We start from the raw sequence: 18,364 nt of genomic DNA on the forward strand, positions 1-18,364 counted from the left end.
GATATTACCTTGGGCCCTGTTTATCGCTCCTCCTCGTCTCCTCGTCCTAACTCTTTCTCTCTTTATTTTTCTCGGAGGTTCGGCCCGTCATATCCATCCTCCTCCTACCTACCAACCTTCCTTCCTTTCTTCCTTCCTTCCTTCTCTCGTTCGCGGTCATCGCTTCTTCTTCACTTCTTGCGCGCCATTTTGTTGGCTTACCTTCTTCCTCTCTTTATCTCGCTCCCTACGAAAATTGCTCATTCTCCCCACCACCGTCCAAAAATGGGAAGAGCATCCTCTCCGCTTGGTTAACCTTATAATAATACTACACTGGTAGTATTCTCGAGAATCTAGAAGGTACAACAACAACAACAACAACAACATGGCGATCGTTTCTCTCCACCGCAAGATGCAATATGCACTTTTTGCAATAAAATTTGGAGCGAATTTAAAATAATGATCGTCCCCTTTTTTTCGATGGATAACGCGACGGTGAGAGAGAGAGAGAGAGAGACTTAAAAAGGGGGAGGAAAAGAAGGAGGAAGAGGAGGTGGACCCTCCTCAAAGAGGAACAAAAAGAAGAGATGTGTGGTAGAAAGAGTAAAAGAAAAGAATAAAAAAAGGAAAAAAAGGAGAAGAAGAAGAAGAAGAAGATAGGAGGACGGGCCGGACGGGCGAGTTAATGAGATCACGCGTAACCGAAAATTGTCTGCCGTTCCGATTTTATTGGAACGGCCATTGGCCACGCGAAACGCGCTATCGAGACTACCTTACACTCGGGACGTTCCCTCTACCTCGGATACTCTCACTCCGTCGTGGGGTACAATATACCGTGCGATGGCAGATACCCACCTTTTCAACAGAAGAGAGAAGAGGAAAGAGGAAAATATGCGTGTGTACGAGAGAGCCGCGTTAATAATAGGCATCCGTACGCGCATGCTTTTACATGCTGCGTCCCTGTCACGAGCACGTTGTCTCCTCTTCTTCTTCTTCTTCTTCTTCTTCTTCTTCGAGTTATTCTCTCCTCCTTCCTCTCCATCTCCTCATTTCTTTTCTCCACCCTTTTCCTTCAACTTCTTCTTCTTCTTCTTCTTCTTCTTCTTTCGATGAGATCGCAAGGCTTAACCGAAAATCATCGGACGATGGCTTTGCGGTGTTCGAACCGTCAAGAGAAGACGGTTGTTGCTTCGTTCCCAACCATATCAAGAAGAAGAAGAAGAAGAAGAAGAAGACGAGGAGGTAAAAGAAGGAATAAGAAATGAATAAGAGTAGTACGGTTGCACGGATATATCTATATATATAGATATATATATATATATATATATAGCTAGGTAGTTATATGTGCTACATTGTAAGACCGAAGATGATCCTGCGTTAAGTTAATTGGAAAGCTTCGTGAACGTTGCAACGTGGTAATGATAGCGTTTTGATACCTTCTCCCATCGAGTTGCTCGACTTACAATCGAAACCTCGAGATACTTTTTATTTTATCTTACTCTCTTTCTTTCTTTATTTCTTTATTTCTTTATTTATTCCTTTTCCTTTCTCTCTCTCTCTCTCTATATATATATATATATCTTTCCCTCTTTTTTCCTTACTATACCTTGTAATTCCTCGTTCCGAACTCGAGCAACGAGTACGTTCGGGAATTGCGTACGATCTGGTGCAATGTCAGGATGCTAAGCGAGCGAATCGATTTCGGCGATAATGACTTTCACACGCGATTTCTTCTATCTTTATTTTTCACGCGAGAGAAAAGTAGTCTGCGTAAGTCGTACTTAGGTATAAGCTGCCACCTTTGAGGAAGAAATATTCCGTAATACTTAGTTGCGTTTGCTTCTTCCTTTATTTCCTTCTCTTTCTCTTTCTCTCTCTCTCTCTCTCTCTTTCTCTTTCTCTCGAGGCGTATTCGTTCGTTTCTTCCCTTATCGACGATCAAAGAACGTCCTCGATTCACTCTCATCCGCGCGTAAACGTAAATTCCGCAACCCCGTTAATTGCAACTTCACTCGAGTTATTTTCAACCGTATTTTCTTCGAATTGCTCGAAGCGAATCACGAAAGGGAGCCCTTTTATCGGGATGCACTCAATTGCCCGATAAATATAAACATAAGTAAGAAGAGGAAATAACTGAAATTCGATGGTGTTCGGGTGCGAACAACTTCATACGTTTTGCGTCAAGAACATGGCAAAAAAAAGCAAAAAAAATCTTTCATCCTCGATGACAGGGAGGGAGGGAGGGAGAGAGGGTGGGAGGGGGCCTCGTCGCGTAAAAGATTTCTCAATATCTTAACAACCGTTTAAAGTAACACTAATGCATACTGTCTCTACGGGTGGTTGTAGATTTATTTGAAAAGAGAAAGGAGAGAGAAAAAAAAGACGATTAGAAAACATCGCGTTCCTTATTTAAAAAAGATTAAATTCGCGTAACTGACTGATCACTAAATTTGGGCAATTGATTAGATATTGCTCAATCTAAACGGAATAAATTCCAAATCGATCATGTATATAAGGCATAAGAAAGAAAGAAAGAAAGAAAAGATCTAATAGAACGTAAAGGGCACGCCCTGGTATATCGTGATAATAATACCACTAGTATAACCCTTTCCTTTTACAATCCTTCTACGATCGTCCTTGTCACACCGGTGTCTCAATGGTTCCGTTGCTATTGCTAGGAGATACGATCAAGGCTCTCTCTAGGAAAAGGATAAGCAATAGAAGGAGGAAGAAGAAGTATAATAATAATAATAATAATAATAATACGAAGTGTACAGGTACCATGAGACCCCTGCGAAGTCGAGAAAGCTTTAAGAAAGAGACACCGATAAAGAGAGAGTGAGAGTTAGAAAGAGGGTCTCGGAAAAGAAGGGAGGAGGGCATTGGATACCAACTGACAGACCGGTCGTTACGTAAAGACTCGTTGCAACGGCTCCTGATAACCTGTCTACCATTACTGCTTAACAGTAGAACTGTTACAATGGCAGGCAACTGTTACACGGTCCGGCGACGGACGATTTGTTAGTCGACTCCTCGAGGAAACTGTTGAATCGCGGCCACGAGGTAGGAGATCGGTCCGCGGTAGACATTTGTAACTGTTCTTTACCTTTACCTTCGATCCAACTTATTTCTAAGATTCAAACGTTTAAATTGCAATCCGATTTCCTATACGGAAATCGTTTATTCTATGATACGCGCGCGCGCGTTAACCGAGAGGAATGAATTTTTATCTCGAATAAATTATACGTAAGATTGTGTTACCCATTTGAATTTCATTTCACAAACTAACTTTCTTTGCGTATTTCTTATCCGAAATATCGATGACTTTTGTTCTTCGATTTTGTAATAAGTTTTTATGATTTCCTCTTTCGAAGAATAATCGTTCTATCGGGACACTTTTTTGAGGTTTTCTTTTTCTTTCTTTCTTTTTTTGTGCTAGATTCGTGACCACCTTGAAAGATGGTAGCCTAAAGGTAAAGGATACCTATCGGATCTTTTTATTTCTTTCTTCTTCTTTTCTTTTTTTTTTTTTTTGCTTTTTCTTACTTTTTTTTTTTTTCTTTCTTTTTCTTCTTCTTCTTCTTCTTCTACTTCTTCTTTTTCGACTTTATAGCCATCGGGTGCGTTCAACCATGGCGTAATTGTTTCGAAACGTATTATCAGACCCGTCGGATTTTATTTTCTTTACCAGTGGGTCCTCTTGTCTTTCCTCTCTCTCTCTCTCTCTCTCTCTTCACTCTTACACTGACTTCCTTCTTTTTCTTCCATGATCGTTCCTACGATGGCCTTTTGTTTCGGCTCGTTGCGGTTTACCGAAGGACAGAATTCTCCCCGATCGAGTTGTACTTTAGAAAGTAAGTTCTTCGAGATTTCGAATCTTCGATAAAAAAAACACCCTCCCCCCTTCAGAAAAAACGATATTACTTCGATTCGTTGAAGCAGGAAGATGAGAAAAAAAAATTGATTAAATTTATCATCCAATTCTAATCATTTCTCCGTTCGTTCGATATTTCAGAACAGATAAGAAAAAAAAAACAAAGGAAACTTCAATTTTAATTTCAAAGTGTGCATAATGGATCTCTCATCTAAGGTACAAGGTACAAATTATATATATATATATATATATATATATATAATCTTGATATATTATATAAAAGTATAAATTATACATCACTAGGATAATTTCGACAAACGGTCAGATAAATCTAACGTGTTTTTCTTTGCATTATGTTCGATGAAAATTTATAATATAAATCGTAGAATGTGTTAAGTTCGTAACCATAAGACTCACTAGAGAGTCCACCATGGAATTAATCTCGGCATTATTTATTCCATGGTTGCCTATCCTCAATATCGAACTTCGCTTTGTAAGTATCAGAAGGGAATGTGCTTGAAAACGATCATTGTGCACGCTTCAACGGTGAAAATGCTTTGCAGTAGAGAAAAAGAGAGAGAGAGAGAGAGAGAGAGAAGAACGAGAGGGTGCATCGGAAGCTCGACGAAACGCGCGAGAGACGGTAATATACATAATGATGGGTTGCGAACAGACTAATCATAAGTCGGGCTATGAAATTTGCGCGAATCCGTCCTTGGGGCTTCGAAAGAAGTATGAAATAAGAGAAAGAGAGAGAGAGAGAGAGAGAGAGGAAGAAGGAAAGAGAACTAAAACCGACTAATGTCTTCCTCACACTTTTTTTCTATCTACTTAGGTATATTCCCTTTCCGTTTAGACACAAATTATTAAAGTATAGGAAATAGTATTAGGTGTATATCACCTAGCATAAATCTTCGAAAATCGGTTTATTTTATTCCATGATAATTTAGGTACATTTTTGGATTGCACCGTTGTAGTTTATCAATGATCGTATTATTTTTTCGATCTTGATATAGGGAAAAGTAAAGATAAAAGATTTAATTATATCATTTATGTTAAACCAATAATTATTTCAGTACACTTTTAGTCCAAAATGATATATGTTGCAAGTTACGTTGCGTCAAATTTCATAAATAATTCGAATATAATATAACCAATTATTTTATAAAAAGCATACTTTAACCAAATTATTAAAAATTGATTCGACGAATAATATAACTGAGAGATTAGAACAAACTTCAGTAACTTTTGACTTAACACAAACGATATAATACAACATCTAATTAATCTTACACAAAATCTCTAACTAAAATTATATTCCTAAAAATATTTATGATTTGCACGATTGTAGCAAATATTATTATAGCTACACTATTATAACTACTATAAGCTTTTCGCTAGGTGGTATCGTTTGACACTTATTTTCAAGAGTAACGGGTAAGTGTAAAGATTTTCCATAAACGAGCAGGAAAGAGAGAGAGAGAGAGAGAGAGAGGTTGGGATCGGTAGTTTATTCTCGATCTATTTCGTAGATCCCAAGGTAGGCACGCGAAGGATAAGCGTAACGTGTGCTAACGTAACGAGCGGGTATAGAAGAAGAAGAAGAAGAAGAAGAAGAAGAAGAAGAAGAAGAAGAAGTAGAAGAAGAAGAACAAAAACAAGAAGAAGAAGAAGAAGGTCCGTGTTACGGTATAGGTAAGGAGCGCGAAGCGGCAACAACCTCCGGTAGGAAAGTACTCAAGAGAAGGATCGAGAAGGAGGATGAGAAGGAAGAGGTGGAAGGGGGAGAGAGGGGGACAGAAGAAGTAAGAGGGGAAAGAAGGAGGAAGAAGACGAGGTGGTGGAGGAGGAGGAGGAGGGGGAGGAGGAGGGGAGGAGGAAGAGGTAAAGGAAGAAGAAGGCTGGTAGGCAGACGGTGGTAGTCCTCTCGACGGTGCTGGCCTGCCGTACCATATTATTAAGCCGGCCAACCGGTGTGACGCTCCGCGGCCCGGGAGCCAATGGGACCGCGTCTCATCGCGACTGGAATGCGTCCACTCCTACCTCCTTTTGCCCTCCAACACCGAAACCAACTCCCCACTGCGTTTGCCGTTTCCGGCACCAAAGACACCACCCTCCTTCCTTACCTACTTTTTTTTCCCCTCCCCTATTTCTAAACAACAGTATTTTTTCTTCTTCTCTCACATCAACGTTATCAATTAAGTTTAAGTTCTTCCTACGTACGTTTACGTTACATTTTTCTTCTTTTTTTTCACGATCTTTAACGTTTCTCTTAAAATTCTTCTTTCTCGTTTTTTTTTATCGTATTTCAAAGTTTATCGTTTTGGACGGAAAGTGTGTGTTTTTTTGTTTAAAGATAAGATTTGTCATTTGAATCGCGAAAGATTTTAAGGAACGTTTTAATATTGTTAATTCGGTCTTTGTTCTTTTTTTTTTTGTTTTGGGGGAGGGGGTAAATTAATACGGTTCCTATTCGTTTCCCCGAAAGAGGATTATCAGAAGTCTCGATTAGTCGGGGTAGTTGAACTCCCTTCACCTGACGAACCAACCCGTTCTCTTCCAATCACGATCTTAATAACCACGCACGCTCGAAAAAGGGACGAAGGAGTGCACCACCATGGAGGAAGGAAGGGAGACAGAATGAGAAAAGGAAAGAAAGTATGGAAGAGATAGAGAGAGAAAGAGAGAGAGAGAAAGAGATCGTGGTATCTCTGGCGCGTAATAACGATGACCAGAGCCTCCGATCTCCGTGGACAATTTACGAGGGCAAAGTGGGTCATAAATGTAATTACGGCTAAATTATGATTATAGAGCTACACTTCCGAGGACTAACTCGTCTGTCTTTGACGAGAGACGAGGAAAGAAAGATAAGCGTCTTAGAGTTTGAAATCATCGACAAATGGCGGAACTTTTCTAAGATTTCATCGTGCGAAGGTACCAATGTAAAGAATAGTTTTAAATTCTTTCGAAGAATGCGAACTGGAGGAGGTGGAGGAGGAGGAGGAGGAGAAGGAGGAGGAACTGTTAAAAGAAAGGGGAGAAAGAGGATTAAGTATCCTTATTAAAAGTAATACTTATTCGGGGACCCGAATTCACCCACCCACCTTTTTTTCTTGCTCACTCTATCTCACTTTTTGTCTCCACCCTTCGGCGTCCCGTCAATTAAGTGGGATTCAACGGGTGGATCCAGGTTGGATCCAATTGGAAATAAAGATCCCCCAGATGCTTTCGCGATCTTTCGTAATCATAGAGTTTCGCGATATGCTTATTAAATCGGACCAATCATCGACCGGTATCATGAATGCAACCTTGTATATCCTAAGGGGACTTCTTTCTCTTTCTTTCTTTCTTTCTATATCTTCTTTATTTTTTATTTTTTTATTTTAAGTCCTTCTGTCTTCTCACATCACTCGAAAAGGTTACAGAAGGAACAACTTTTTCTTTCTATATATTAAATCTTCTTCTCTTACTTCGAATTTCAATGGGTAGTTAGTGTCTTTTGATTATTTAACTACTCACCCGGTGATCTGTTGCTTTTTCTTTTTTTTTCTTTTTCTCTCTCTCTCCATATATTTTTTTTGTTACTTATAATATATTATATACGTACCCATAGCTCGTAATTTTATCTATTTTTTTTTTCTTTTTTTATCTCACTGTAATCTGAGTGGATTATTCTCGTGGCCACGATCATCCTCAAGGACACACACGACGACGATCGAACGAGTCATCGATCGTGAACGATCGTGAACGTGGAACATTCAACGATCTTCCGCGTTCAACGAGATCTTCTCTCTTTCCATGGAATCGAAGATATTCTCTTAGGAATGCGTTTAGATCTACGGGGTTATCTATACATGAGATGTTTATCTTTCCATGATGTTTCTTTTTCTTTTTTTCTACGAACGTTCCTTTCGTTTGAATAACAATCTACCAAATTAAGTAAGATTACATAAATTCAAATGCTATATAAAATAATTAAGTTGAAATTCGCAATTTTGATTGAGAACTTTAAATAAGTTTCCTTTAAAATTGTATTATTTTAACGATATTGTGTAAAAGTTTTCTCGCATAAGGATAAAATACGGAATTTCCGACGTGTCCGGTACTACAAGAAGGGCCTCATGGGTCAGGGCCGAAGGTCGAGCGTGATTTTCCTGGCCCACCTCAGCCACGCTCCGCTTCCCTCTTCCTCGGCAGACCTACTTCTTTAAATTCCTTCCTTTAACAACCCTTTTAACTTTATTTATTTTTCCATTAATCAAGAAATTAAATGGAAAATCCGAAAACATTTCGTTTTTCTTCTTTATCTTTATTAATATTATTTTACAGATTATAGTTAGACGTTTATAATATTTAGATGCTTATTTATTGTAATAAGTATAAGACTAAATTGTAAAAAAAATGACCCCCGTAGGAGGGTTGTTAGGATTGAGAACAAAGATATTCTTCTTGGAAATGATTGCAGTAAAGATGACAGTAGTATGTAAAAATTTGTTGGATCTAGAGTCATCATGAGACCGCCTTGAAGACCCCCACGAAGAATCGAGCATAAGATACGTCGTCGCCATCGAGAACGTTAACGCGGCGTTATGCCGTCGCTACGAACACGACGGGGTGTCGAACTTGCTACCAGCCTCCTTTTTTACGATTATTTGGCAGCGTTATAGCCGCTTGACCTGCCATTAAACGGTTAAATGGATAGCACTATGAGAAAGAGTAAGGAAGATAGCGAGATTAAAGGATAAAAAGGGATAACTAAGTTCCTTGATTTGATAATTCAATCGATTCTAATGTTCTGTTTGAATAATGATTCCAACGTATTTCAACAATATTTTCTAATTTTTATCCTTGGATGAAGAATTTAAAAAATAGAATATAATGTAAAGAAAGAAACAACACAAGTTTTCTAGTAATAGAAGATTCAGTAAGTCCAACCATCTTTCATGGAAAGAGTATATTTTATCTGGACAAGTTCGATGATTGCAAGTATGGTGAACGATTCATGAATTTATCAGTCAATTCCTTAAGAGAGTCTAACAACCGTATGAGAACCTGTTCCTCGTCCAGCCGATAGATCAGTTTACTTCGATAGATTTGTCTCTTAAGTTCTGCTTAATTAATACCACTGTTCCGTTCAATCGTCGCGGCTTGCTTTCGAGTAACGTTCAATTGCACGCTTCAACGCCTACGTTTATTATCTATTTGATCGTGATCATATATATATATATATACTTTAAAGGTTTTATTTGGTTAGAATAATCAGACACAGGTATGTGTCCAGAGGTGCAGGTACGGAGATCGATCTGATGACGATTTGCGATTCGGTGGGAGAGCAATTTGTAAGTGCGTCTCTCTTTCGTGACTCGTTATCTTTTCCTCTGTTTCTCTCTCTCTCTCTCTCTCTCTTTCTTATTTTCTTTTTATTTATATTCTTTTTTTTTTTTTGTGTACAAAACAACATATCAAGAATACCCTTGCGAAATCTTTTGGAAGCTCAGAGGAACGAAATCGGAAAGTCGTGTTGTAACCGTCGTCTCTCCTTCTCGTCGTCGTCGTGATATCAAGAAACCAACAAAGACGACGACGTGGGTCCCCGCCTTAATTCCATTTATCGGTTCGACATTTTTCATGATCGCGGCATACATTAAGCCACCGTTGCAACACGTAGCCTCGCGGATATACGGTTAGGCCCATGTTTCATGCATGAGCCATAAAGTTCCCGGGGACGCGGCTCGACTGGTGCAGCAGCAACAGCAACAGCAACAGCAAGCAACAACAACTGCAACAGCAGCAACAGCAGCAGCAAGAGCAGCAACAGTAACAACAGCAGTAGCAGGAGCAGCAGCAGCAGGAGCAGGAGCAGGAACAGGCAAACAGGTAACAGCAAAGAACCAAAGGAGAAGGCTCGTGTGTCCTCGTACTATGCCAGAGTTAGTGTAGTTTGATTTTGCTTCCTCGATCGTTGCGTGGGTTCTACGTACGTGCAACGATGCGCCTTGCACGTGGAAATGCGTGTGCGCAACTGTACTCTTTGTTATTCAATTTCTCTTCTATCTCTTTCTGTCTTTACCATCTTCTTTCGATTCCACTGATTCCCCTAGTATTGTTACTGTATAAGAGAGCAGCCTAATTGAAGCGAACGGTACTATCCGCTTCGCATTTACCAAATCTAACGATTCTCTTTAAGGATGACGGGGTCTTGATACTTTATTCCTAATCGAATATACATGTAAGTGATGTTGCTATTCCCTTGATATGGTTAGAGATCCTATCGACCAGTTGGGTATTAAAGGCATACTAATGTGTAATCGTATTTACTAAACATTTCATTCGTTTTTATATTAACTCGATCATACGTACAAACGCGTATCTTCCAATCAATATACTTTAATAAATTATACAGAAAAAATTCAAATCGTTTATTATGGCATCAATTCAAGAACGTACTATACACGATAATAATACAGTTGTTAAGAAGGAAGATCGTAGGAAGTGAATATCGCAACCCTTATGAAACTTGGTTAGTGTTTTAAAAAAAAAAAAAAAAAAAAAAAAAAAAAAAGAATATTTTTCCCCTTTCCGCGCACTTGGTAAACGAGCGAGGTAACGGTGCGTCGACAAACGAGACGTTTGTTAACCATGCGGAATACATTGTGAAGAAGAAACGTTGGAACAAGCTAGGCTCTCTCTTCCTTCTCTTCGTTCCTTGGGACGTCGTCTTGGTTCGACGAGGAGAGGAGGACGGTTCTAGGGTACGGATGGACGTTCTTCTCCGGTGGCAGCGGTGGTTAACCGCTGCCCGTGCTGTCTCATTTGCATTTACCCGGGAACTCGGGCGGCGCATAAGTTGCACGTAAGGAACACATATGGGATAGCAGTCAAGAAGGATAGAAAAAGAGAGAAAGGGTGATATTCTCTCTCTTTCTCTCTCTCTATCTATCTATCTTCTTCTTCTTCTTCTCCTCGTTCGATCGCGCTTCTTCCCCCCTTTCGCGTTCTTTCTTTTGCCCTCCCCCCACCTTCCCTGCTCACTACTCGCATCTTTTATTCTTCGAAGAAATACGTATAGTAACTATAGTTTCTTCTTCTTCTTCTTCTTCCTCATTCCAAACGATATACCATACTACCCGTTTAGGTTATCCGAAAGTTCCTTGAAAATCTCTTTAAATAGTTTTTTTGTACATTTGACCAGGGTGTTTCGCGTTGAGATGAGGAAGAAAGAAAGAAGGATATAGAATATCGTTTAAAAAGGTGCAGATTAGATAGGTGGTATAAGTAATAGTAAGTAATCGAGGCAGTTTGGTTGTGTATGTTTAGTTGGTGTAACTCGTGCCTCTCGTTGTTCCTGTCGTTTATGCCGATTCTCTTCTCACTGCATAACGGCACATCACTCGTAGGATAAGGTAGGAAGAAGCATTTGGAACGATCACTGTATTTGTCTGCTTGCATGTGTGTGTGTGTGAAAGAGAAAAAAGAAAAAAGGGAGATAGATAGAAAGAGAGGTTGCTTGCCAGCTCCGGGTTCGTCGTTTCGAGTTACATGAGTAACTCGCAGCGTGACCCTCACGACGTTTGCCTTTGCGATTCCGGGACCATCACTGCAAGTCCTTATCTCGCCCACCTTTTCTCCTACTCGCGGCAACCCTTGCGAAAATCCGTTATGACGATCGTTCATCCTATTCTCTTCTTTTTCTTCTTCTTCTTCTTCTTTTTCTTTCTCTATGAAATCACCAACATCAAGTTTCTACTATCTACCTACTCTTTCATTGACTACATTCGATTTATCGAAGGGGACTTGAAAAAAATAAAATTTCCACTCAGACGATAATCATTCTTGATCAATACGAAGGGAAGAAAAAATAACTTAGAACGACCTTCGAACCGGATATGCACCGACAAGAAGAAATGGACGATGGCCGATAGTTCGAACGACCTCGAACTTCGCTCGACTTTAAGGAAGGTAAAAGTACTTTGAAGAAAAAGACTTCGACGAATGTAGAACGAAACCAAGAGAAAGAGAAAGAGAGAGAAAATCTTATCTAGATTGTTGGTGGCCTTGCACGTCGATTTATCATTCTCGCATAATAGGCCGTCGGAGAAGATATCCTCCCTCTTCACCCCCTCCACCCTTTCCGATCCCCCATTCCACGAGTTCAGCCCTTCAACTTTAGCTCTCGAACGGTCCCGCTTGAGAGAAGGGTGGTTCGTTTTTTCTACTCCCTTTCGTGCTACTCTTCTCTCACGATGCGAGAAACTCGATCCAATCTTAGCGAAGGGATCTATGTAGAACGCTTCGCTCATTTGTCTACCGTCCTTTTAAAGTTGAATTTCGCGATGGAGCTTCCTTCGTGTCGGCACGTTTCCCCGGGCAGAAACTCGAACTCTTTGCTGAGTGCAACAGAATGAAAGAGAGAATGAGAGAGAGAGAAAGAATGAGAGAGTCAAGAACGAACCGGATACGTTCCGTTTGCTGCCGTTGCTGTTACTCGCGGATCCCTTTCGATCGTTTCATCGTTTCTTCAGAGAAAGAGAGGAAGGGGAGAGAAATCGTGACGTAGGAAAGTAAGTAAGTAAGTAAGTAAGTAAGTAAGTAAGTAAGTACTTATGTTTGTGTGTATATAGTCAAGACTCTTGGAATATGACGGAGATACCAACGCTATTCTCTTGACCATATTTTCGACGTTACTTATTTTTTTGTACTCAAGATGAACGAGTTTAAATCATTGCTCGTTAATCTTTAGTTTATCTCGGATGTAAAGACCGTGAGAGAATGTTTGTTATCTCGTTCGCGAGTTGAAAAAGGGCAACCGGATATAAAGAGTTAACAAAATTTTTCATTATTTTCTTCGAACGAATTTTGTTCTTTCTTTTTTAGATTTTCAATAGAATTCATCTGTGTGTGTGTAGGTAATGAAAAGATTTTTCTTGAAATAATAATCATGGTTATACTTTGGTAACTTTATTTAGGTATTGCTTTTTATATTTGAATAATAAGTATTGTAATACCTTACGTACGTTCTATTTTAGTTTTAAAACACGTTCATGGTTGTAAAACATTTGCATAGAAAAATATTATCATCGTAACTTGAGCAACAGGATAGACAAGTAATTTATAGGCAGAGATTGTTATAGGCTAAGCTTATAGGGAAAGTAGTAACAGGTGGATGGATATTGGAACAACGCATGCAAATTCATATCAATTCTTCTATCCTTCGATACATATTCATCCATTTGCAAATTGATTGCATAATAACTTTCTAACGGTCGACTTAGGTGTCTGTTCTTCTGTCGATAGATAAAACTACGAAAATTGTTAGATAGGAATTATTGTACGGTACAAAGAGTATTGTGGAATTTCGATTAGGTGATTTGAAAGAAATAAATAAAAAGAAAGAGAAAGAAAAAAAGAGAGAGAGAGAGAGGGAGAGGGTAGCGTGGGTCGAATCGAAGGAGCGAGATCGCAAGATATAAACAATAACGATCGTTCGGATTCCTAGAGGGTAATTTGTCTAGGCTAGGACAGTTCCGTGTTTATCGTCAACGGTACAGGACGCTTGGATTATCGAAGTCTATAGGGGACACCAAATGTCTCAGGTATTTTGCACTAAAATAAGATTCTTTCTTTTTATATTTCTTCTTTTTTTTTTTTTTTTTTTTTTTTTAAATATAAGATTTATTATTTAACGCTATAACAATTCAGTTCACTCGATTATACATTTTTATTTGAATTGTGATTTATTATTTAACGCTATAACATTTTAGTTCAGGGTAGATTATAAACCATTTCTTTTCTTTTCTTTTTCTTATATCGTACGTAACGATTACGATACTTTATATAGTTACACATACCTACATATATATATATATATATACCCTATGTACTTGCAAGTGTAATACTTATTTATACATACGTTGTAAATACGTGTATGTATAGGTTGTTTTCTTTTCACAGCGCATAGGCTACTCTTCCTTCGTGTTTCTTCGAACAGCCATACTTCTTCGCGTTCTCTCCATCGTCTCTTTCTCTTTACAATTATACGTTCCAAATTGCTGGTTGTAGCGGTACCCCCGACTTACGTTACAATGTTCTCGCTTGTAAAAGAATAAAGTTTGCCCGACGGTGAGGTCGAAGCAACTGAATACGAACGAGATCGTATCGCTTTATCGTCATTTGATTTATTTTTGTCTTTCTGCACTTGGATTAATTTTTATTTCTTATTCTTCTCCTTCTTCATCTTCTTCTTATTCTTCTTCTTGAATCTTTTTTTTTTGTTCGTTTCAATGATAGATTTCTCTTTCTTCGAACTTAACGTTTAATCTTTCTATCCTATTGTTTATATCTAGATACGCATGTATGTATGTATGTATGTATATATGTATGTCTTTTTGCAGAGACAGATGTAATTTTATAGTAGTCGTTGAAAAGAGTAATATTCTTTTTTTTTTTAAGAACGGAAGTTAGTAATTTGCTCGACGATGCGTGAACCAGCCAGTGTGGGAAGATAGGATCTTTTATGGAATCGTCGAAATTATGATTTAGGAAGAATTCATTCATCGTCTTTCTTCCGTTTCTTTACTTGGAAAAGAAGCAATTTCTATGAAACCATGATCGTTAAAGCTCGTGGCCCTTCATCCTTAAAACACCGAGTATATGTCTACAACTATAACGTGTTTTAACGACGAATTCACTTTGATGTATTTCGTAAGGTAAGGAACTGCTGTTAAGGAAAAGAAGAAAACTAAACAGAACAAAGAAAAATAGATAGAGATGAAAAAAAAAAAAAGAAATATATACACGAATAGGAAGAATGGCAGAAAATGGTCGTTGGCGCGTCCAAAGGAACCGTTACGAGTAATTGCTTTTCTAGAATGCGATTCCTGGATTCCACTGCGCGTTCCAATGCAAAAGATATAAAATACGAAGCGTTTCCGTAATCGTGCCGCACCAAGATGTTTTCCCGTTCCCGTAAGCTAGCCTGTAAACAGCCATTGTTTTCGATCGTTCTAGGCGACTATAGGTACCATAGGAAATACAGAAGCAAGAGAACGAAAAAAAGAAAAAAAAAATAGAAAGATAAAGAGAATGTGTGTATGTACGTATGTGTGTGTGTATATGTAGGGAAGGGTTCGATCGAAGCTCGTGCACTAACGTAAACCTATCTTTCGCACGATCTACTTGTTCACGTCAAAATTCTTTCTAAAACACACACGAATATTTTACTTGCACATTTGTTAGTGCAAAAAAATTTAAAAACTCTCTCGAAATCCAACATAATAATTTTCTCTATCGGAAAATTTAAATAATATAATATTATAATAAATGATTTTATAATTTGTCGATACGATTTCAAGAGACGACTGTTTTACGTAGTTCGATAAAATACGTTTATAACGAGTGGTAAAGAATCACGGTGGAAATCGATGCGTTAACAGGATCGTAAATGTCGTATTTCAGTGATCGGATTAAGAGAAAGAGAGAGAAAGAGAGAGGGAGAGAGGTGGTCCATGCAGATAGGTATCTCTTTCCTTCTCTCTTTTGAAAGGGACGCCATCGGATAATCCTCAGCTCTTGTATCTCCTTGTATCTCTTGAGCGATCGATAGATACAACTGGGATCTTTTCGATTTATCTTCTTACTAAGCGTCCATCGCGTGTAATCCATATTAATAACGTTTCGGCATTTTACGTGGACGATGTCGATTTAAATCGATCATAGACAGATGTTATATATTATATATATATATATATATCACGTTATAAACTTACTCGAGTTAACAATTAATTATATTGGCGTAGAAAATATTTCAGATAAGAGAAATCGTGCGTATATAATACGCGTAATAACATGTGATTAAGAATATAATTGAAATTTTGTTTAATTTATAATTATACGTTTTTTAGTTTTATCCGTCTTGGGTAGGTATATTTATTTAATGCAATAATTAATCGATAATTGAAGATAATTGGAAGTAATCGGTATACTTCTCGATAGTCTATATAATTAAATATTAATTTCTCTTTTTAAAGAGAAAGAGACAGAAAGAGAGAGAAAGAGAAAGAGAGAGGTCATGAAAATCTTTAACAAATGTATCTTTTTATTTTTCCTATTATTTTTATTTCATTACACACCCTATTTTGAATGTTTCTTAAAGAAAACCGTCCGGCGGACACCCTACAGGCAAATCCTTGATTATTCTTTCAAAGAAAAGGAGATATCAATGCCCGGGTAAGAAAAGTCGCGAGTATGGCGGTGTGCTTTAGCGAGTACAAATAGGCGCAGGAGAACGTTTTACCGCTGTTTACGAGACAAGGAAATTAGTTAAATGTGTAATAATGCTCGACGGGTGGTAAGAGTCTCAAGGGGGATTCGTTCTTCCCTTCGTTATACTCCTCGTTTCGTTGAATAAATTGCCACATTCGTAATATACATATATTCCTTTCTTCCGAACGTGAATTCGTTTTATCTTCTTCTTCTTCTTTTTCTTTTTTCTGTTTATTTTTTTCTCTTTTCATTTTGCATTTCACTCGTGTACTCATTTTCATTAATTCACATACGTTCGTTTTCTCTCGTTAACGCTTCGAATATCAAGCTGTTACGTTTACTTTAAAAGACATTTTCAAATTGTCAATGATCAAATTAATACCATCGATGAACGAGTCTTCATTTATTTTTCTCAAATATAATTCGAAGAAAAAAATAATATCCCGTAATAATATTCGATTAGAAAGCGAGAGTTTTAAAGAATATTTTTGGATTTGATTCTCGTATCAGGATTTCAGGGCTTTCAGTCTGTACATCTTTCACCTATTAATAACGATGAAATATGCGGCACGTCGTAAGGGCAACGTTTATGCGCAGAAAGAAAAGTAAGTACTACCCGTGAAAGCAATAATTATGCCGCACTCGTAATTAATTATTACGGTCTGATCCGCCGCCTATCGCTTATCGTGTTCCTTCTCTCTCTTTCTCTCTCTCTCTCTCTCTTTCTTTCTTTCTTTCTTTCTCTCAATGGAGAGTCCTACGTAAAGATATATTACGTCATACGATTACTGTATACGCGATAATTGGAGGAGAAAGGGCCGAGTAGTGTAATTATCGGTAATTATAATCGTCTTGTATCTCGTTTCTTTTCTTTTCTTTTCTTTTCTTTTTTTTTCCTTTTTCTGACTTGCAATGTTTGGAAATGTCTCGCAACGGATTGGATCAATAAACAAATTGATTGGTAGAATTGTTTTTTTTTTTTTATATTTTTCTGTAACGTTCATTAAATTATATTTATTATATTAGTTTATTTTTGAGTATTACGTTTAGATATAAAAAAATGATAACAAAAATGTTTGAAGAAAATGTTCACAACACGTTTGATATTTAATAATTATTTATGCATGTAACTTTAGAATATATATAAATGTATTACAGTTTATTTTTCGTGTTTGTAACGAACGAAAGACACATTTCACGTTGGCAAAGTATATTTTGGCGAGTGTTGAATTTATTGAAGAGTCATCGCGATTAATCGAAACGAAAAGGTAGTTTTCGCAAGTCGGCAATCGGACTTTAATTTCTATCGTATCCAGCAGTAAAAACTACTCGATACTTCTTACCTACACGAGCAAGTGGGTACTTAAGTTTTAAGAGACGGCTAAAGATACGAATAGAGATACAAATAAAGTTGAAAGGTGGTCATTAACGTCATACAAAATATGGTCGTTCGGTTGGTCGCCTAATAATCTGTTTCTTTTCCGTCTCAATTTTCTAAGCACGCCTTCGTCAAGAAAAAAAAAACTACATTGCTTTAGTTCGAAATCTGATTTTAAAATCAGTAGCACCGAATATGAATTTCATTTTCTACTTACCAATTACCATATCTAATCCTCGATAATATATAATGTATATATATATATATATATACAAAAAAAGAGCAATCTCGGGTTTATGTCAAGTTCATATTCGAATAATAAACTAGAATTAATTACTATCCAGAATAGTATGAAGCAAAAATTTAACACTTTAGCAAATCTAACAACGAACGTTATTCGATTCTTATTGGTGAAAGTAAAAGGAATTCTATATTTCTTTCCCTTTCTCATACAGTTAGAGGCGTGAGACGATTACTATTCATTGCAATTGAAACGTTCACGTGACACCCGATCTGACCGATGCTTGCTTTTCTTTCTGTTTCAGGTAAGGTGGGACCTTCTTTTTCCAGCGGTGCAAAAGGAATTTGAGAAAAGGGATATGGTTGTCTCTCAGAGTGAAATTCGATACGAAGAAGAGGAGTAGTAGTAGTAGTAGGAGGAGGAGGAGGAGGAGGAGGAGGAGGAAGAGGACAGTACAAGGAGAGATATAAACGTACAAGTGGATACGTATAATCTTTTTCATTTGAAATACAACATATACACGTATATATAGTAGATATGGTAGAAGTTGTTGAGAATAAGAGATACCTACGATTGAAAAAGAGAAGTAGAAAGAGATAGATAGAAAGAGAGATAGAAGGGAAGAGTCCAG

At 37.7% G+C, this 18,364-nt stretch overlaps 1 protein-coding gene across 1 annotated transcript in view; it reads left to right on the plus strand.

Moving 5' to 3' along the window:
- Positions 1–9,556: 9,556 nt before the first annotated feature.
- The window catches only part of LOC106787516 (protein dachsous), a 133,245-nt gene continuing 124,437 nt past the window's right edge, over positions 9,557–18,364 (plus strand). The window contains exon 1 of the mRNA XM_014750348.1: positions 9,557–9,730. Within this exon, the coding sequence (XP_014605834.1) occupies positions 9,557–9,730 (174 nt within the window). The remainder of the gene's footprint in view (positions 9,731–18,364) is intronic.

This window comes from Polistes canadensis, unplaced genomic scaffold (genome assembly GCF_001313835.1).
Source record: "Polistes canadensis isolate GaletaPanama2010 unplaced genomic scaffold, ASM131383v1 scaffold_0, whole genome shotgun sequence".
Taxonomy (NCBI): domain Eukaryota; kingdom Metazoa; phylum Arthropoda; class Insecta; order Hymenoptera; family Vespidae; genus Polistes; species Polistes canadensis.